This window comes from Dendrobates tinctorius, unplaced genomic scaffold (assembly GCF_039654945.1).
Source record: "Dendrobates tinctorius isolate UK_male_01 unplaced genomic scaffold, ASM3965494v1 ptg000272l, whole genome shotgun sequence".
In the NCBI taxonomy this organism is placed as follows: domain Eukaryota; kingdom Metazoa; phylum Chordata; class Amphibia; order Anura; family Dendrobatidae; genus Dendrobates; species Dendrobates tinctorius.
Window position 1 is genome coordinate 11,221,660 of NW_027361939.1, and position 20,866 is coordinate 11,242,525.

Genomic DNA, 20,866 nt, shown 5'->3' on the forward strand with positions numbered 1-20,866 from the left:
TGGTAATATGTGGTCTGGACATGGTGTAGCGGTATTTGTTCCTTGTATGTGATATTATTGGTCATTTTAAAAAATTTAAAAATAAATAAAAATATACCTAAATTGTATTGCATATTTTAACAAATATTTAATAGGTTACAGTAGAGTAGGGCCTGGCCAAAAGTGTCTACCCTGTTATGGTGGCGACTTAAAACAATCTTTTGGCCAAAGCAAAAGCTGCTGGCTATATGTGTGACCTGGTGATGGGAACTGTTAATGTGTGATAGGTGAGAAGTGGAGTTTATCCAAGAGAGCGGTGGGACTGTGGACAGTTCGAGTGGTGGAGGCGGGGCTGGATGGAGCCTGGGCGGAGTCTAAAGGGGGCCCCGAAAATTTTGCCAGTATGGGGCCCCGAAATTCCTAGTGGCAGCCCTGACGGCCCAGTCTGGGAGAGGGGGAGTACCCTCAACCCGAGAATCGGTGTGCTCCTGAGAGGCCGACATAGCTGAAGGACTGCAGGACGTACAGAGTGGTGATGACTGACCTGACGCCCACTTCTTTTTACAGCGTGCACAGGCGTAGTGTGTAACGGTGGGCTTGAAAGAGAGCCGTTGAAAGGTTGGGCATAGGTAAGATGCGGCTTATGACTGCACTAACAGACAGGAACTGCAGAGGAGAGTCAAATTGCCATTAAGCGCAGAGCCTACTGAGCATCTGACGAGCAGCCGGACCCGGACGTGTCCCCAAATTAGCGCAGGAAGCCAGTCAAATTGCAGGAGGAAGCTGGCTGTGGGCTCGGAGGGCAGGATTTGGCACCAGGATGTGATTGGGAAAAGGCAGAGAGAGGCGCGGTAAAACAGGAAGATTGACGTCTCTAAAAAGAAAGTTGAGCTGTGATAGGACAGAATGGGCACTAGAAACGCGCGCCCAGAGTGAGAAAAGCGCGCCCAGAGTAAAACAGGAGCGCGCTCAGAGAGGGGAGGAGGGAGCACGACTGAAAGCGAAAGTGTATACGATCTCCCTCCCCGCCCGAGCTTCTATGCTGATGTCCGCAGCGCCGATAATTAAAGATGAGCTTGCGTCGCCCGCTCTGTCAAAAGACCCCCCTGTGTCCAGGTAGACTCCCGGTGATTGTGACGTGACCCTGTGCCTCTGTATGAACGAGTGCGGCTGTGATGTGAGGCGCGCGGCTGCAGTGGAGGAGGAAAGGCGGGAAATTCAAATACAGGGGACCACTGTGTTTCCTAAGTCATGCGGGGCTAAGGGATCGTTCAGGGCTTACCTGACGTCCCTGAAGAGGATGATCGCAGGGGCATGCCAGCAGACAGGCCGCTGGGAGATGTCCTCTTACCCGTGTCATGCAGAAGACTGCATCCTTTTCTTTGGAGTGAGGAGGTAACTACTGGCGACGGCCGTCTTCCTCTCAGCCCTGTCCCGGGATAGGGGTGAGGAGTTGCTTTGGCAAGGACCGGCCACCTGTGACCAGCCCATAGCACCGAATGGTGATAGGGAAAAAAGTCCTGCCTGCGGTACTGAGAGTTGCAATGTGGGTGACACCACACTGCTCGCTCAGCCGCATAATATGGGAAATCAGAGTGATAGCTACACCCTGTTTCCCGACAGAGAACCTGAAAAATAAATTAGACAAAATTAAAAGGTTCGACTATAAACCTAAAGGGAAAAAAGAGGGGTTATTAATCTGCGGATCTGGGGAGATCCCGGTCGGCCTCCTACAGACACTAAGCACAAACTGAGGTACTTGGTATCTGTCGGTGGGTGTATACTGCCGGGGAGCCAGCTTTCTTGCTTTTGCATAGTGTCAGCCTCCTAGCAGCAGCAGCATACACCCATGGTATTCTGTGTCCGCCCAGGGCTGTGGAGTCGGTAAGCCACAGTTGCGACTCCGACTCCTGGATTTTATCAGGCTCCGACTCCGGCTCCTTCATAAATGGCCAATTCATAACAAATTTACTGTTGTAAAATATTAAACATCGTGCTTATTCAGTTTCTCACCATCATATAAGTAATCAGACCACTTAGAGCAAAAACTACATTTATTAGAATACAATTAGAATATAGCAAATAACTTTTATAAACTTTTCTAAACTGTAAGTAAATATGCAATAAACACTTTTATGCAGTTAATAAGAAGAAATCTATAAATTTGTCCTCAGAAAAAGTATTGCCTCTGTCAGATCCTCCTTCATGGATGCCCTCAAATCAGATCTAATTATTTTGAGAGCAGAGAACAACCTCCCTACACTAACTTGTGTTGGTGGCAAAGCAGTAACCACTCGGGCAACATCTCTGACAATGTCAGGATACAGAGGAATCGCTTGTTGCACTGTTATTTTTGATGAACGGTCAAATTTCTCAATTTCTTTTAGTGCACATGAAAAATTCTGCTGAAATGTACTGACTGTGTTCCTTGATGGGGATGACTCTTCTTCTATGCGGGAACGCTTTGCACGGTCCTTGTGATCCAAATATTTTTCTAAATTAAATTCTTCATCAGTTGATGAGGGTGAAGATGTGGCAGGACGACCAAATTCTTCTTGTTCCTCCTGACTGTTCTGCAACCCTTTCATCCTTACTGCTATTTCAAACAGAGCTTCTTTTCCTTTACTTAGCTGTTGATCATCTAGAAGAATCCGATGCATTGGGTCTACATAAACAGCTGCCAAAAGAATGTTATTTTGTAATAGTAGCTCCTCTCTCCGTTTCATTGATGAAGCAATGCCACTTGCAATTAACCCTCCTCTTTGGGACAGGCGAAACATCAGGTTCTTCCACTCCTTTAAGAAAATACCTGGAGTTAAGTCCTCTGCTTGTAATTTTTTAATCACTGTAAATGGGTGCTCTAGCAATTTTTCCAGCTCAGTCACCTGATTCCACTGACTTTCATTTAGCGTCAGTTGAGGGTTAGCCATGTCTACAAGAAAGGTTTTCAGTTCAACCAAGCACTGAATCATTAAGTACTGCCCCATCGTGTGGCTTTATCAATAATTGCCCCTTTTCCAGCACGTCTCTTCAAAATTGAGTCAACTTTAGGGGTTCTGGCAACAGTAGCCAATTTTCTCACCTTGCCAATCAGTGCAGCACCATGTCCTTCTTGCAGACTGTTTCTTATAGCCAGATGTAGCGTATGCACAACACAGCGCATGTGATGAATGAAAGAACATATTGACACAGTTTCAACAAGATCATCTAAACTATCATGTTGCTGTTCATCTGAAGCAACTTCAGTTTGCTCCTCAGTTACAATACTGTGTTCCTCTATTTCAAACATTTCTGTGTCTGTGGACCCAGAATGTTCTTCTAGCTGCTGGTCACCATCATTACTCTCATTCATTAGATTAATAGTACTTATCATATTTGAAGCATTGTCAGTTACAACAGAAAGAACTTGCTCTTTTTTAAGTTCATAGTCTTGCAGAACCTTTTCCACCAAGACCTGGAGAAACTCACTGGTGTGATGAGCTTTGGTGTCTTTTACTGCCAATGTCTTGGTAACTATTTCATTTTTGTCACAAACAAATCGGACATTGATTGCAAAATAGTTCACTCTGTGACGTGTGCAGGCATCCATTTTAAGAAACAGAAAGCGTCCCTTGAGAGTTTTTTTTAAGTTCTTCCTTTTGTTTAAAAGCTTCTTCGATTACTAATTTTCTAATACTCTCTCTCTCTCCAGAAAAACACCAAGCTTGCGGGCCATTTCCCCATTCAGACACATAAAAGCTGGTCGTGAAAATAATGAAATAGGCACACTATCCTTTACAACAAGCTCTATGATCTGTTTTTTAAATGTATCTACTGTCATTGTCACAGTAACTTTGTCACTGACAAAATATCTTGCAACTGATGGCTGCAAAGTTCTCTGCTCCTTTGTTTGGCTGGAAGAGCTGGGCACTGGTGCATTGGTTTGGATGCAGTCTCTCATCCATTGCTTCCAGTACTTCTGGATGAAAGCGCTGTAAATGTCTCTTTAGATTAGAAGCTCTGGTAGGGGCATTTTTATCTTTGCCTGAATATGCACTCATCTTGGCTTCACAGCATTTGTTTTCGTCTGGATCATTTGTCATACACTGACAGACAATGTTTTCTATCTTGAGTGATGGTGAAATGTTCAAATACAGCTGATTTAATGTGATGCTTCTTTGACATTCTCAGGTTTTTAATTCTGCATTCACAATCCAAATGACAATTGTTTTTCCTAAAAACAATTGTACAAAATTATTGCCAGGTCGTACAACTGATATAGTGGTCAGTAATACTGTTATTATTCCTCATGTACTCACAGTTAACTGATGCAAAGTTTGTTGAAAGGATAATACTTCTTACAGTCTTCCTCTTCTGAGTAGCAGGCAGCTGTGAGATGCTTGGAAGACGCACACCTAGTATGATCTAGTCTAGAGGAGGAGCTTTACTACTAAGAATTTGCAACACATTTTCACTTTCAGTTTCATACATTGTAAGTAGGGGGGTTGGGGCAGCATGAGGTTAACCAAGTATAAGATTAGATAAGGGCAGTGAACAGTGACACACAAGAAGAAATGTCTCTATCTCCAGCAGAACTGCTTATCACTGTTGTTCATAGTTTGATAGAACATATATATTTGAGTAACATTTATAAAATTCATATGAAAGTTCAATTATGAAATATTAATACATTTTTTTTTAAAGCTGGAGTCGGAGTCGGTACATTTCTACCGACTCCGACCAAAACTAACTCCGACTCCACGACTCCGACTCCACAGCCCTGTGTCCCCCAATAAGGCGATAAAGAAAAAATACAAGCATGGTGAAATTGCAAAAACAACACAAATATGACATTGTTTTTTGGGAATTGTTTTTATGGTGCAGTATTGCTGCACATAGTAAAAATCATGGTCTCATTTGAAGCCCGGCCATGGTTTGGGTTTGAAAGGAGCTCCCTGATGACAGGCAAGGAGGTCGTCAATGGACCCTTTGCTGTAACAGCAATCTATCGGCGCCATTTGATCGTGTCACGTGGTACAAAGAATGACGCATCCACAAGCCATGCCACACACCATTAATGCTGCTGTCAAGTGTTTGAAAGCGGAATATAACAGGTTAACAGTTGCTGTTAGAGGTAGGTCTTTGCTCTATGTCGCAGCCATTATCTGCCATGTTTAGGTCGGGACATGGAAGTATTAACCCAAGTGTAATCAAAGAAACTCAAGAGCTAAATATGATTTCTGCCTCGTAAGCTTTATGTGGTGGCAAGGTCAAAAAGTTATCATTTCTACTACATTAATGAGGGTCTGAACCCCAAAGTGATTGCCTGAATGGGGTACAAGGCCTGGCCATTCCAGGGCATCCCATAAAGAATGTAGAGGCAGAGTGCAATTTTGTCTGTCCCTTCATTCAAACACTGACTAAAGTCCCTGCCTTCTATCATGTGGTATCAGCAGTTGCAACCTCAACTTCTCTAGTAGCTATGACCTACGATGCGGAGAGGAGATAAAACCCTTAAAAGAGGTATTTCTGTAAGAAGTTGATATTTGTTATGAAAAAGTACACACCACTTCATCAAGTTTCCAAAGAAAATTTCAGAAAACATGCCATGTGCTCAGTTGTTAGTCAGTATGCTGCACACTGTGCAAACCTCTACTGTCACGTTTGATTGCGCAGTGATCTGATTTTTATTAATTTTCTATGAAATCTTACCGAAGGTTATCATCAGCCCCTCCAACAATGACCAAACTGTTATCAGCCCTGAGCTTCTCTCGAAAATCCTCCATTGCCTCTGGGTGACACTGAAGAGAGTTCTGGCCGATCACAAAAAGTACTGGTGTCTTCAAGTCAAGGAGAGGGTCATCAACATCCTGCAACAGCAAAGACACAAGTTCAACCACATAAAAATCACTTGTGCGCATATTGAGGCCGACTCGTAAAAGCTTGGCACCAGTAGGTAGATACAGCCTGCAGCGGGTGTTTGCTGCCGACACCACAAGGCTTTTTAGTGTAAGCCTTGTGGTGTCGGCAGCAAACACCTGATGTTTTCCCGTGTCCCTCAGCCTGAGGGCTACGAGAAAGTGATTTTATGTTTAGTAAAACATCCTCCTTTGCGGGTTATTTGTCATGTGACATTGTGTACATATGACACATGACGAGCGCAACCAAATTGCAACAGGTTGCGTTTGGCGCTGGTCGGCGCACCGTCAAAAAAACGCAGGCGCCGCCAAAACACATACTGCGCACGGCCTGCGTCCTCAGTGATAAAGATAGGGGACGCATGACGCATGCAGCGTCATGCGCCCGGAGGCGGAGCTACTGGAGGAGGCGCGGCAGGGGGCGGGGCTTAGTGGCGGCCGTGCGCAGGCCGATGCTGCGGCCCTAAACGCAAATGTGAAACCAGCCTTAGTGAGAAAAAAAATAGGAGAAGCAGAAAACACAACAGAAAACAAACAATCATGTACCCAAACAAGGCAAAAAGAGGGATTTTCTGGTACTCACCGTAAAATCGCTTTCTTGGAGCCTTCATTGGGGGACACAGATAACCATGGGTGTATGCTGCTGCAGCCAGGAGGCTGACACTATGCAAAAAGGAAAAAATAGCTCCTCCCTGGCAGTATACACCCACCGACAGGCACTAACTACCTCAGTTGGTGAAAAAGCAGTAGAAGCAACAAGAACTCAAATATGTACCATCCCAAAAAGAGGTGCGCAGGTCGAAACATGGTACAATAAACAGGGAGGGTGCTGTGTACCCCAATGAAGGCTCCAAGAAAGATTTTACGGTGAGTACCAGAAAATCCCTCTTTATCGCTTCATTGGGGATACAAGAACACAGATAACCATGGGATGTCCAAAAGGAATCCCAAGGGAGGGAATATGAAACAAAGCAACCCAGAGAAAGGACTTAGGTCAGCAGGTGTGCTACCTCAGCCTGCAGATCTTCCTAACCAAGCCTGCATCGGACGAGGCCTGGGTATGAACCCCGTAGAACGTCACAAAAGTGTGCAAGGACAACCAGGTCACGCCCTTGCAAATTTGTAATGCCAAAGCCTGGTGACAAACAGCCCAAGAAGCTCCCACAGCTAGTGTGGCGTGAGCCCTCACTCCCAGAGCAGGCCATTTTTCCTGAACGCGGTAGGCTTCCAGTATCACTGAACGAATCCAACGAGTGTTTGTGGACTTGGAAGCTGGGAGCCCATTCCGGCGACCTTCAGGAGATGACAAACAGGGAATCCGATTCACGAAGAGAGGCGGTCCTAGAAAGATAGACTCGAATGGCTCTGACCACATCCAGCTTGTGGAGAGACTTCTCCAGAGGATGAACTGGTGAAGGACAAAAGGAGGGAAAGACGATGTACTCATTGATGTGGAAAGAAGATACCACTTTGGGAAGGAATGAAGGAATGGGTCTGAGAACTACCTTGTCCTGATGAAGAATCAGGTACGGGGAACGGCAGGATAAGGCTGCTAACTCAGAGACCCTCCTAATAGACGTAATTGCAATTAGGAAGGTCACCTTCCATGAGAGGAAGGAAAGTGAAATGTCCTGAATTGGTTCGAAAGGCGCGCATTGGAGAGCGCCAAGGACAAGGTTAAGGTCCCATTGTGAAGTTCAGTATTCAGATGTACGGGACATCTTGTTCTCCGGGATCCATTTTTGTGCTTGCGACGCCATTTTGCTGTTTACGAGTTAAATTTTGTAACTTAACTAGATGAAAGTTCACGGATGTTATGAAACCAGACTGTTCCAGCTTGTACAAGATATGAGATGAAACCCTAAAAGAATGTGCTATTGTTCTATAGTCTACGTTACGCAGCTAGGGACATATTCTGATTTTCTTGCAATACTATTGGCTTAAATGTATTACGATTCTATTGGTAGCTGTATACTTTGCATAATTAAGCAGAATGCTATGTAATGTGAGATTCAGTAAAGGGGCTCAGTGATCTGCCTCGATCCTCCCGTACAGAGACCCCCGTCTCCGTGTGGTCATTCCCAGTTGCTAGCAACGCCCTGTGAACTAATTTGGAAATCACTGGCTCAACCGTGAGGGGTTAATTTAGCCCTACTTCAACAGCTTGTCCGCCCAACGTGGGGCCCCCGAACAGGGACGCCTCTGACCCCGGAGGACAACAAGACAAAGGACCCTCGGAGCGGACACATTTGCTGGAAAATTGGGACTGATCATCCCCCACGACAACCACGGTAAGTTGGCAGTTACACTGTTCAGACTGACCGTTGGTGTGGTTTTCCTGTGCTTGTTGCTGCAAAGAGGATCTGAGGTTTGTCCCCGTGGTGGGGTGATTAATGGGTGGAATCATATAGAGGTGCAGTCCCGTTGGGGGCCCAGTGCTCGAACCGTACCTCATAAGGGACGGACACCCCGGATTGACCAGTGATTGTGACTCTCTTTATAGTCAAAATATCCTGAATTCCTGATCATTGTTAGTAATCAGGCGTGGTCATGTGATCGAAGATGGGTAGGATACGTAACTCAGGTATATATATATATATATATATATATATATATATATAACCAGAGGTGTCCGTAGGGATAGTCTGAGACGCCCTCCTCCTTTCACTGAGTACCGCGAATTTTGGGCTTCCCAGAGGGGGTTGACCTGGTGGAACAAACTGAGACGGCCGCTCCAGTATTGTGCATAACTAAAGGATATTTAGCTCTAAATGAGAGAAACCGTGGAAGGAAAAGAAGAATTTTGTGGCTTGGCACATGAATTGTGTGACGAAGGTGTTAGGAAGAACAGAGGACGTGAATTCTGATTGTTTCTGTTACTGCTATGTTGAGGAAGGAAAAATTGTCTATTATTATGGCAAGGACAGGAAGTATTGTGGTTCAAGAAAGTGACTGTGGTGTGAGGAAGTGATTAAGAAGGAACTGAGATTGATAATGTGTTAGGCAGACAAATAGTTAAAAGTGATGATTTGAAAGAAGAGGTCTCCCTGCTAGATGACAATTGTACAAGGAGACCGAGAGTCGCAGCCCCCACCTTTTCTTTGTTAAACGCTCACGGTATCTATTATCAGCCACCGCTGCTAGCCTCAGTCCCCGCTAAAAAAAAAAAAAAGTTTTCAGAAGAATTTAACCCGTCTGTTCAGAGAACAAAGGATAAAAAAAAAAGCAAGCTAGCAGCCAGCAGCTGCTCCAGCCCCCACCATTGTGCCCAGCGGGCTGCGAGTACACAGTCCCTTATCAGTATATCAGTGTGCCCTTCAGCCCACAAAGCAAACTCTGGCCCCCCTCAGACTTAAGCTACTGGGAAACCTGCTCCTCAGCCCCTCCATGCTAATGTTGGCACTGTGCCAGACTCGAACACTTTCAGAGAAATTGTCATTCCCCTGCTGTTTTAATCGGAGTAGATGGTAGACCCAATTAATATACCTTTATAAACCCCATTTCTGTGGGACCTTTTCCCAAGGTTACTATTCAGTTTGTGATCTCCCCCACATATCCTGTAAATTTACTAGGGGCAGATTTATTATCACAGTTCCGCTCCGGAATAAAATTCCAAGATGATGGTCAGATGGCTCTTACGTTATATAATCCCTATGTAGATGAAGACAGTGAGGAAATCTGCATTTTGCATGCCCTTCCTACAGTTATGATGGCCCTGATAGGCTCAGATCCACCCCCAATATTGCCTGAGGATTAATGACTCACCCCATACCTCTCAGAGATACTATCTAAACTCTGGTCAAAAGGGCCAAATGATATAGGGAAAATGCCTGTAGAACCAGTAAAAGTGTTTCTCAAACCTGGGGCCTAATCCTCATACTCTTTTGTCCCAAACACCCCAGGATGCTGCTTGGTTTACAGTTATTTATCTTACCAATGCCTTCTTTAGCATTCCGTTACACCCAGACTGCCAGTTTCTATTTGCATTCACTTATCAGGGACGACAGGTAATATGGACAGTTATGCCACAAGGGGCCCAAAACAGTCCCAACCAGTTTGCAAAAAAAAATATGAGCAGGTGTCTTTTGCCATTTCTGCCACTGTTAGCCTCCTTAAAGCATCTGGCAGCACTGAACTGTCGGGTTTCGGCCTCGAGACTTCAGTTCTGCCTTGGTCAAGTGATATTCTTGGGTCACTGTCTCCTTCAGGGTGTCAGACACCTCGCAGAATAGAGAAAAATAGCTGTCAGCTCCCTTCCTTTCCCAAAGATGAAACTGAACTCCATCGTTTTCTTATGTACTTATTTTTGTCAGTGGATACCGGATGCATCCCGCATAATGCAACCCCTTTACAATGCCTTGAAAGACGTATAATGAACTATAAGGAAAAATGGCAGTGATGAGGATTACCTCCAATATGATTGTTCCCAACTTCTGACTGAAGAAACAGCTACTCCACCAAATGTCAGTGAGAATCCACTCCCAAATCCTGATCTGGTGTTATACACGGATGGTTCAAGATATGCTGACGAGTTTGGTAGATTCCACACGGGATACGCTGTTACCACAGAGGACACTGTAGTGAACGCAGCTGCGCTCCCGCCATCACAGTCAGCACAAGAAGCAGAACTTCAGGCTCTGTCTACTGCATGTACTTTGGCCAAGAACAGACGGGCTAATATATACACGGACTCACAGTATGCATTTGGTATTGCTCACGATTTTGGGGCTCTATGGGCCAATCGAGGGTTTATTACTACTGACGGAACCCCAGTGAAAAATGCTGAAGCTGTTAAAACCCTCATGGACTCGATCAAATTACCTACTCAGGTGGCCATTATCAAAGTTAAGGCGCACGGTCCTAGGAACAGTCCACAGACTGTTGGCAACGCATTTGCGGATATGCAAGCAAAAGCCGCCGCTCTCTTACCCGTTGAACCAACCATATCTACTAAGGTGACCACACGCTCTCAGCGTAAACAGTTACAAGAAGCATTGACCCTACAAGAACCTGATGATCTACAACAGACTGAAGTTTTCTGTCGGACCCCGCGAGACCGCTTAATGACGATGCAAAGAATGTCTCCAAAGGAAGAGGTGAAGCAATGGAAGACTGATGGGGCACAAATGGATAATGGTCTCTGGAAAAAGGACCGACTTGTGTGTCTCCCTAAGCGGATGTACCCTGCTATTGCCATATGGGCACATGGACCTACACATCGAGGAAAGAATCAGGCCCTCGCACTGGTGCAAAGATTCTACTGGGCCCCGGTTCTCCAGTTGGCCGGAAGCATTTCCTGTTACCAACATGACTGCAAAAACCACAGCGAAGAAACTGGTGATGGAAGTTATATGCAGATATGGGGTTCCAGAAGTTGTTGAAAGTGATCAAGGTCCGGCCTTTTCTTATGTGTATCAAGAAGTTCTGACAGTGCTTGGATCAACTGTAGCCCTCCATACTCCGTACCACCCACAATCCAGTGGGGAAGTTGAGAGGCTGAACGGCACATTGAAGGGACAATTGACCAAAATGATGCAGGAGACTACGGCTCCATGGCCAGAGCTCCTACCCATTGTACTCTACCACATCCGTACTACCCCTATTGCAAAACATAGCCTGTCCCCATATGAGATATTGTTTGGTGCTAGGCCCCCAGTTGCAAACTTCCAGCCTCAGCAGTTATCAGAAGAAACTGACCGTGCTGTTCAATGTGCTATTCAGCTTAGCAAGATTTTTTACTAACACCTATGTTCTAGTTTCCTCTTCTTTTCCAGATTCAGCAGAAACCGACACCTGTTATAACCTGAAGCCTGGTGATTTGGTAATTGTGAAGAGACATGTCAGAAAGCACGGACTAGAACCCTTGTATGACGGTCCCTATGAAGTCCTCCTCATCACCCAACAAGCCAATAGCAAATAAAGGGGCGTAATGTTTTGGTCTACAAGTCAGTTTCAATGTAACTTCACTCTCTACTGATGCCTTCAAACCAATGTTGCTAGAAAGAAGGTTACATAATACGTCATGGGAATTTTCTAATTTGTTTCCCCAGGGTTCTAACGAAACCTGTGCCAGTATTCCTGGCAATATATCTTGTAATGAGTCCTCTGAATATGTGCCACGAACCCCCACTTGTGGAAATCCCGATGGAGGTGATTGTAGTCCTTTAGGACAATCTCCAGCTTGGTGTATGCTTCAGAATGAATCTGCATTCATAGACTTAGCTCATAGATTGGTACTGCAACATTCAGCCCTATGGGAGTTACCTGATGACATGTTCTGGGTATGTGGAGACAATGATTATAAATGGTTGCCAGTAGGGGTAAGAGGTACTTGTACTCTGGGTCGCTTGACCCCGGCCACCTTTGTTATTCCGAACAAACAGTTGGATACACAGGCTATACCCAAACATACATTATACAAAAGAGCTGCGGACAATTCACCCCGCCCTTCAGGGAGACCACATATAGTGCAGATGAGAGTGGCCAATAAAATTGTCAGTTCCATTTTCATTTACCCTATGATTACACAAATGTTGGATAAATTGGTTAGGGCCACAGACTATCTAGATGATCAAATTTGGGATATATTGGACATACTTATTACTACTGTTGCTGTCAAAAATCAACTTATTATAGTCACTAATCAACATACTATAGTGCTGGACTTCTTAACAGCAGCACAAGGTGGTATGTGTCAGGTCATTGGACCCGCTTGCTGTCATTATATAGATCCTAACAGTACTATGAAGTTAAAGTTAAAGTTAGAAGATATTCAAAGACTCAGAGATCAATACGATAAAGGCAGTGATCGTAATAAGGACAGTTGGTGGTCAGACACCTTTTCCTTTCTCAATCCAGGCAATTGGTTTAAGGGAACTGGGGGCTAAATAGCTGGGATCTTACAGAGCTTGTTACACACTGCTGCCTGTATCCTTGTTGTATATGTGATACTAAAACTTGTTCTTTGGTGTATTTCTGTATGTATTAGGAAATTCTACACTAAGACAGCTAATGATGATACAAAGGCGTCGTTGCCCCTGCTCTTCTCTGCACCGATCTCAAAAGGCTACTTGATGAAGATGTTGAAGCCAAGCACATGGCTACCTACAAAAGATCTCCACCACCGTCAACAAAAATTGTTATTCGTAAATTGTAGTATACCGGGGGGACGGGTGCGCCGCAACAGCCATGACTGATAACACGGCATCAGTCATGTGAAGACCAGTACCCCTCAAGCTGTTAGCTTGGGATAGCACCTCTGATGCTGCATATGTGTTAACAAAATTTATCTAGGGGGGAATTGTGAAGTACTGTATTCAGATGTACGGGACATCTTGTTCTCCGGGATCCATTTTTGTGCTTGCGACGCCATTTTGCTGTTTACTAGTTAAATTTTGTAACTTAACTAGATGAAAGTTCACGGCTGTTATGAAACCAGACTGTTCCAGCTTGTACAAGATATGAGATGAGACCCTAAAAGAATGTGCTATTGTTCTATAGTCTACGTCACGCAGCTAGGGACATATTCTGATTTTCTTGCAATACTATTGGCTTAAATGTATTACGATTCTATTGGTAACTGTATACTTTGCATAATTAAGCAGAATGCTATATAATGTGAGATTCAGTAAAGGGGCTCAGTGATCTGCCGCGATCCTCCCGTACAGAGACCCCCGTCTCCGTGTGGTCATTCCCAGTTGCTAGCAACGCCCTGTGAACTAATTTGGAAATCACTGGCTCAACCGTGAAGGGTTAATTTAGCCCTACTTCAACACCATTGATCTAGCGGAGGATAGTAAGAAGCCAAATGAGCAACTCCCTGGAGAAAGGTCTTCACTTGCGGTAAGGAGGCTACGCTAGATCCCTCTGGAAAAGGATCGACAGAGCGGAGACCTGGCCCTTTAGGTACCGAGGGACAGGACCGAGTCAAGTCCTACTTGAAGGAAACCGAGGATAGAAGGAAGGGAAAAGGACATTGGAAACATTGTTATCCTCGCACCATCGGAAGAAGTCTTTCCAGTACCTGTGGTAAATGTGGGAGGAAGCTGGTTTTCTAGCTCTGATCATGGTCTGAATGACCTGGTGGGGAAAACCTGACTCCATTAGAACCGCGGCCTCAACGGCTATGCCATTAAACTCAGACTGAGAACTCTGCTGGAAGAGGGGGCCTTGCGAAAGAAGATCTGGACGTTCTGGAAGCCTCCAGGAGGTGTCCGAAAACAAGTTTACCAGCTCCGCATACAAAGGTCGTCTTGGCCAGTCTGGAGCTACTAGGATTACTGGAATCCCTTCTATCTTTTTTACAACCCTCGGAATCAAGGGAAGAGGTGGAAACAGGTAAGGGAGCTGAAACTGGGACCATGGAATCACCAGGGCATCGCAACCGATGGCCAGTGGGTTCCGGGACCTGGCTACGAACAGGGGAACCTTGTGGTTCATTCGAGACGCCATGAGGTCGACGTCCGGAGAGTCCCAATGCTGACATATCTGATTGAAGATTGTGGGATGGAGAGACCACTCGCCTGATGCCAGGCCTTGGCATTTTAGCAAATTGGCTGCCCAATTTTCTAACCGCGGGATGGGAACGGATGATATGGCCGGAACGTGACGTTCCACCAACGCAGTATCTTTGCCACTTCTACCATCACCTGTTTGCTGTGATCCTGCCCAGGTGCTTTATGCACACCATGGCCATGGAGTTGTCCGACTGAATGCGGCCTGGTTTGCCTGCAAGGAGAGACTGCCAGCAGAGGAGGGCAAGGAAGATTGCCCTCATCTCCAGAAGGATGATGAGGAGAAAGGCTTCCTGGGCGTTCTAGCGACCCCCACCTGAGGAGACTGGCATCAGTGGTGATGACCTGCCACCGAAGAGGAAGGACCTCCCTCACAGGACTAAGGAAGACCGTGTCCACCAGGTCAGGAATTGCCTCACCTTGAGAGGCAGAAGCACAGGGCGGTCTAGAGAGACCGAAGAGGACGGGTGTGGAACTGGGCAAAGGGCACGGCTTCCATGGAAGCAATCATCTTCTCCAAGCCGTGCCCGCTTGCCCAGTGTCTCCAAGCCGTGCCCGCTTGCCCAGTGTCTCCAAGCCGTGCCCGCTTGCCCAGTGTCTCCAAGCCGTGTCTCCAAGCCGTGCCTGCTTGCCCAGTGTCTCAGCCTGCCTGTTAGTCACACCTGTCCAAGTGACTTGTCCCCGGGTGGGATCAGCAGCCACAGCCAGACACCACCCTGGAGTGGCACCCGACAGCTACCTGCCGCACAAGCCTGACCTCACCATCAGAGGCTCCAGTGAAGACCGAGGTAGCTGTCGTAGTCACGCCCCTTCCAGGGTAGCCTGGTTTGTGGCACAGTGGGGCCACAACCCCCCGGCTCACGCCAGTCAGCCAAGGCGTGAGCGTGACACCAGGCATCGTCAACCACCGACAACCATGCGTCCCTGAAGGAAAAAAGCCTCCCACCCTGGAAAAACTTCCAGGTAGGGGTGACCCGTCACTTATAAGGGAATCTGTTGGATCGGGACCAAGAGGACTTGGAGTGTCGGCCCTTTGGCCTCCAGGGGGTGAAGGCTTGAACGATGGTCTTCTCTGTTCTCCTGAGGTGGAGGGAAGGTCCTGCTGTGAGGAGGCTTCTGAAGATGAGAAAGGTCGAAAGGACCTAAAAGGCCAAGGATCTTTCCTGTTGAAAGGGCGTTTAGGTCTGGACTGAGGAAGAGAGGTGCGTCCGAAATTATCTGGTTCAGCCTGGCCCCAAAGAGCCTGGAGCCTTGGAAGGCTAGGTTGGTGAGAAACCTTTTCGAGGTGTTGTCTGCACTCCACGCCTTCAACCAAAGGATGCGGCGTATGGCAACGATGCTGTGGAACAGGCGGCTGCGTCCAAGGAGGCAGCCAGAAGATATTTGCCGGCGTGAGCAGTCTGGTCTGCCAACTCTGCTAGCTCATCTTGAGGGGCTGACGCCAAGATGCCCTTGCGAAGTATTTTGGCCCAGGCTGAGATGGCTTTCACCACCCAGATGGAGGCGAAACTGGGGCAGAGGGAGGCGCCAGCTGCTTCAAAAGCCGATTTGGCCAATAACTCGATCTGCCTGTCTGTCGCATCTTTAAGCGACGCACCGTTTGGTAGAGATAGGACCGTCTTGGAGGACAGACGAGAAACCGGCAGATCTACCTTAGGGGACTCAGTCCATTTCCTGAGAAGGTCCGCGTTAGAAGGATATAGCACGAATAGGTGCTTCCTTCCCGGAAAACGCTTTTCGGGATGTTCCCAGTGCTTGGTCAAGGTAGAATCAAACTCCTTGCCATTGGGAAAGGTTCGGGAGGGACGCCTTACCCGTTTAAATGAGACAGAAAAGTCTTGGGAAGGCATCTCATCCTCTTTTAGTTTGAGAGTTTGTAATAGCCAAGATAAGGCTAGTTACCATGTCCTGTATCTTGGAAGTGTGGTCTGTATCTGAGTCAGACCCGGACTGGGAATCTTTCTCCGACCCAAGGTCCTCCTCCAAGGAGGGGAACTGGGAAAAGGAGAGCAGCCTGGATGCTGCGGAGGGGCCCGGTGAGCTGGAAGAGGAGCCAGACAGAGTTCGCGGTCAGGTGCTTGCGAATCGTCGTGAGAGGCGTTTGGAGCACTGGTGGCTGTAGAGAGCTGTAGAAGGTGTTCTAGGACCTGAACCAGGGACTGGGATTCTTTAGTCAGGTCTGAGACCGACTGAGACATGGCAACGGCCCAATCTGGGAAAGGGTTCTCATCCCGCGAGACGGTGTGCTCCTGTGGGGCAGACATGGTGGAAGGACTGCAGGATGGGCAGAAAGGAGACGATTGACCTGACGTCCACATTTTCTTGCAGCGTGTGAGTTATAGTGGGCTTAGAGTTGGGCATAGGTAGAGCCTGCTGCGGTATAGCAGAACGGATCTATAAATGGAGATACTGCAGAGGAGTGCCATTTAATAGCAGACTAGAGGGAGAGCCTACCTGGTACCAGCAATCTGCAGCAGACCGGAGTTTAGCTGTGTCCCCCGAGCAGTGAGTCCGAGGGATGTGAAGAACGGTGCATGAGGTGCTGCGCAGCGTCCAGGATGGAGAAACGCAAGGACCTTCGTGATGTGAGCAGAGGGCGTGGTTTAGGTGCCGAGCAGCGTAAAATTCTGCTCGCTGAAGGGGGTGCGGCCAGGCAGGGGAACTGTGTGCCTTAAAAATTAAAGTACCCCTGTGATATGCTGGCCGGGAAGTGGGGCGTGCACCATGCAGATATGGTGGCCCTGATTAGATCAAAAACAGGGCCAAAAGAGGGTGCGCAGAGCAAGGGGCGTGACAGGAAGAAAGAAGCCCCTGTGAAAGTGAAAGCCGAAGCCGGTACCCGGTGAGGGAGATGCGCGTGCATAAGGGTGCGATATTCGAAAACCGAAGCCGGTTCCTGCCGAAAACGGTACAGCGGCGAGGGAGAAGCGCGCGTATGAGGGTGCTATCTTTAACTGTGGCGCGGGGCCCGACTGAGCCGCAGAGACACGCGCCTAAAAGGGCGCAAAATTCAAATTGCAGCGAGGGCACCAGTCAGAGCTGGGGGGACCCGAGGACTTAGCGCAGACACCGCTGATTTCTTTGGGGCTCAAGAGGGGAGTCTGCAGTGATGAGCATCAGCTTACCTGAAAGATGTCCGGCTCCACTTTAGGGATGAGGTGAGGATTAACACAGGGGCCCACGGGTGGAGAGGGCTGCTGGGAACGAAGCCCCTCCTTCCCGCACCGTCTTCAGACAGTGCAGAAGACGGCGTCAACCCCTTTACGAGAAGGGGGGAGGTCACCACTGGTGACCAACATCTTCCTCTCAGCCCTCTCCGAGGAGAGGGGTGAAGAGGGGAAAGCGGGGAAGTGGCAAGGACCAGCCACCGGAATTGACCCTGGGGCACCCATGAGGGTGACATGGGATAGGTTCCTGCCTGCGGGCCTGAGAGTTGTGATGTGGGTAACACCACACTGCTCGCTCAGCCGCGTAAATATGGGAAGGCAGGGTGAGAATTTACACCGTTTCCCTGAAGCTGTATCTGAAAAACAAAGGGAAAACATAAGTAACACATAAGACCTTAAAAGAAAAATAAGGATTAACTGTGGATCTGGGAACAGATGGGAATGCTTTTGGATGTTCCATAGTTATCTGTGTCCCCCAATGAAGCGATAAAGAAAGAGGATTTTCTGGTACTCACTGTAAAATCTCTTTCTTGGAGCCTTCATTGGGGGACACAGCACCCTCCCTGTTTGTTTATTGTACTGTGATTTGGCCTGCGCGCCTTTTGTTGGGTCGGTACATATTTCTGAGTTCTTGTTGCTTCTCCTACTACTTTTTCACCAACTGAGGTACTTAGTGCCTGTCGGTGGGTGTATACTGCCGGGGAGGAGCTATTGTTTCCTTTTTGCATAGTGTCAGCCTCCTGGCTGCAGCAGCATACACCCATGGTTATCTGTGTCCCTCAATGAAGCGATAAAGAAAAGCAGCCAGGTCAGATACTCGCCTGGTAGAAATGATCACTACCAGGATGTCCACCTTCCAGGAAAGCAAAAGCTGTGAAATGTTCCAGACTGATTCAATGAGAGGACACAGTAAGGTGTTAAAACACCATGTTTAGATCTCATGGGTCCAAGGGAGCCTGATAAGGAGGTGATGAGTGAGCCATGCCCTGATGTATGGTCCTTATTTGGGGCCTGGAAGCCAGGTTCTTTTGAAAGAGGATAGACTTGGTCGAAGCTTGGCCTGTAAGAGAACCGAGGACTCAATATCCGACTTAAAAGAAGGTGAGGAAAGCATGGGTAGAGAAAGACATAGGAGCAACGTCGCTGTATTCATACCAAATAAAAAAAGCCTTGGTAGATACAAGATGTGAAGAATCTGGGTCAATGGGGGCTCTCGTCCGCTGACCCGGCTGCCTTTAGCAAGACTGCAAAGACCAGTGCTCATACCACTGAACACCCGCTCTCTCCCCCCCGTGGGCAAACACTAAACAGACAACGTAGGGTTAGGGTAAAACAGTGTGGCAATACTTTATTGAACCACAACACTCAATAATAAACAGAACAATTCCAGCAATTACCCCAAGATGGTGCCCATTACAGGGTCTCACCCTTCCGCTAACTCGCCGGGATAATGGTAGATTTTATGTCCGAGCTCCCAGGGTCATTACTCCACCTGTGATATGCACACAGTGAAGAGGTAACGACACACGTAGGGAAATTACAGTCCATAGAGTCCTTACAAGGTGTAAGGCCAGTTGATCAGAGAAAAAACACCTGGCTTCTCTAAACGTCTCCATGGAACCAGGCGATGGTCAAATGTGTCTGCTCTGTATTTCCATGTATTACCATGACTTCTGCAATGTAGACTTCTCCAACATAGGCAGAACCTCTCTTTTTACAAGTCACAACTTCTGCTGTTGCATTATCTTGGTGGCATGTAACTTTTTTTTATAAAGATTTTATTCTGATTAAAGTTGAACCTTTTTAACAGCTAGACTCAAATCCAATTTTCTTTTTATTAAAAAAAATACCATAGCACAGGTCTGAATCACAGACCTATGTGACTCCTATGTCAGACGAGGTTAAACTAAGCAACTTGGTGTCAATAGGCGAGTGTAACCTGCTGAGGAGTAGCTAAACGTGTTCATAAATGTAGGTTTTGGTGTCATCCTCCCGGTGGTAGCAGCGTACACCCATGGTTTCCTGTGTCCTTCAATGAAGTGCCCGAGAAAAAATTGTTTGCTATTAGAATTTCTCAGTAGTGCAACCCCAGGCTTTGTACTGGTCTAAGGCTGGATTCAGACTAGTGCATTTTACATGCAGCGCACGGCGCCGCTAAGCCCCGCCCCCCAGCCGTGTGCGATAGTAGGAGGAAATGACCGGATGGGGGGGCGGGGCTTAGCAGCGCCGTGCGCTGCATGTAAAATGCGCTAGTCTGAAACCAGCCTAAGGTGATGAAATATCTGCATGTAACATAAAGAAATGTGCTTTAAATTTGCTATGTCTACTAAAGGACTTCTCATAATTTTCTTTTGATGAAGTGGTCCTTCGTGTTATACCACCATGGGAGTGGAAGGCGGTGAATATTCATTTCTCTTACGTAGCGGCACATGTGACCGCTTGCAGCTGCAGGAAGCCGGCAGCTGACACGGTGCGCACTACTGAAGAGCAATGAATATTCACTGCTCTCTGCGCACACAGTCCTGGCATGTAGATCAATGAGTATTCAGTCAGCTGCACTTCAGCTTGCAAGCAGTGCATGACGTCCCTGCCTCGCGCTGCTCACAAGCAAAAAGCAGCTGCTGGCATCGGAGCAAGATGCTGCAAGGGGGCGCTGGGAAGGTAAGTGTAATGGTTGTTTTTTTTTATGTTTTCTGATGAGGCTATGCATACCAGGACGGGGCCAATCATGCCAGGATGCTAAAGAGAAAAGAATATTCATTGCACTTTACGCCCATTTCTCTTTAGCAGCAGGCACAGGAGTTAGCTACAGCAGCCAGCTACTGCCTCTGTGACCCGCTGCTCTGCCGATGTAGCTCCCCCACCTCTCCACCACAGCAAGAGCTGGTACATCCAGACTATAAGACGCACCCCCACCATTTTCCTTCACATGTTTAGAGGAAAAAAGTGCATCTTATAGTCCGAAAAATATGGTAATACACTAGCCCTGAGAAAAGTAATGAGGGAGAGAAAATATTACTCTTGTTTTTCCACACTCAAGTAAATCACACCAAACTAGGTTTTTCATGGAGCAATATTTGTTGCACTGTTTGACTTTGCACATGACTTACCCCCCTGGGTCCATCAATAGTGAGCAGAGGGAATCCCAAACAAACCACGGCTGTCACATATTCCATGAGAGAAACCTGAACAAAGCAAAACAGTAAAAAAAAAAATGTAACGCCAAGGTTTGTACGGAGCACACCGCTTCACAAATGGGGATAAGTAAATATTATTTTTATTATTTATATAGCACCATTGATTCCATGGT

The 20,866-nt window shown here is 47.0% G+C and overlaps 1 protein-coding gene across 2 annotated transcripts in view; it reads right to left on the reverse strand.

The window, feature by feature from the left end:
- KANSL3 (KAT8 regulatory NSL complex subunit 3) overlaps window positions 1-20,866 on the reverse strand; it is a 156,717-nt gene that overhangs the window by 109,423 nt on the left and 26,428 nt on the right. For both annotated transcript variants that reach the window (XM_073559539.1, XM_073559540.1), the window contains exons 10-11: window positions 20,667-20,741; window positions 5,671-5,828 (exon numbers count right to left, since the gene is read on the reverse strand). In XM_073559539.1, the coding sequence (XP_073415640.1) occupies window positions 5,671-5,828; window positions 20,667-20,741 (233 nt within the window). The remainder of the gene's footprint in view (window positions 1-5,670; window positions 5,829-20,666; window positions 20,742-20,866) is intronic.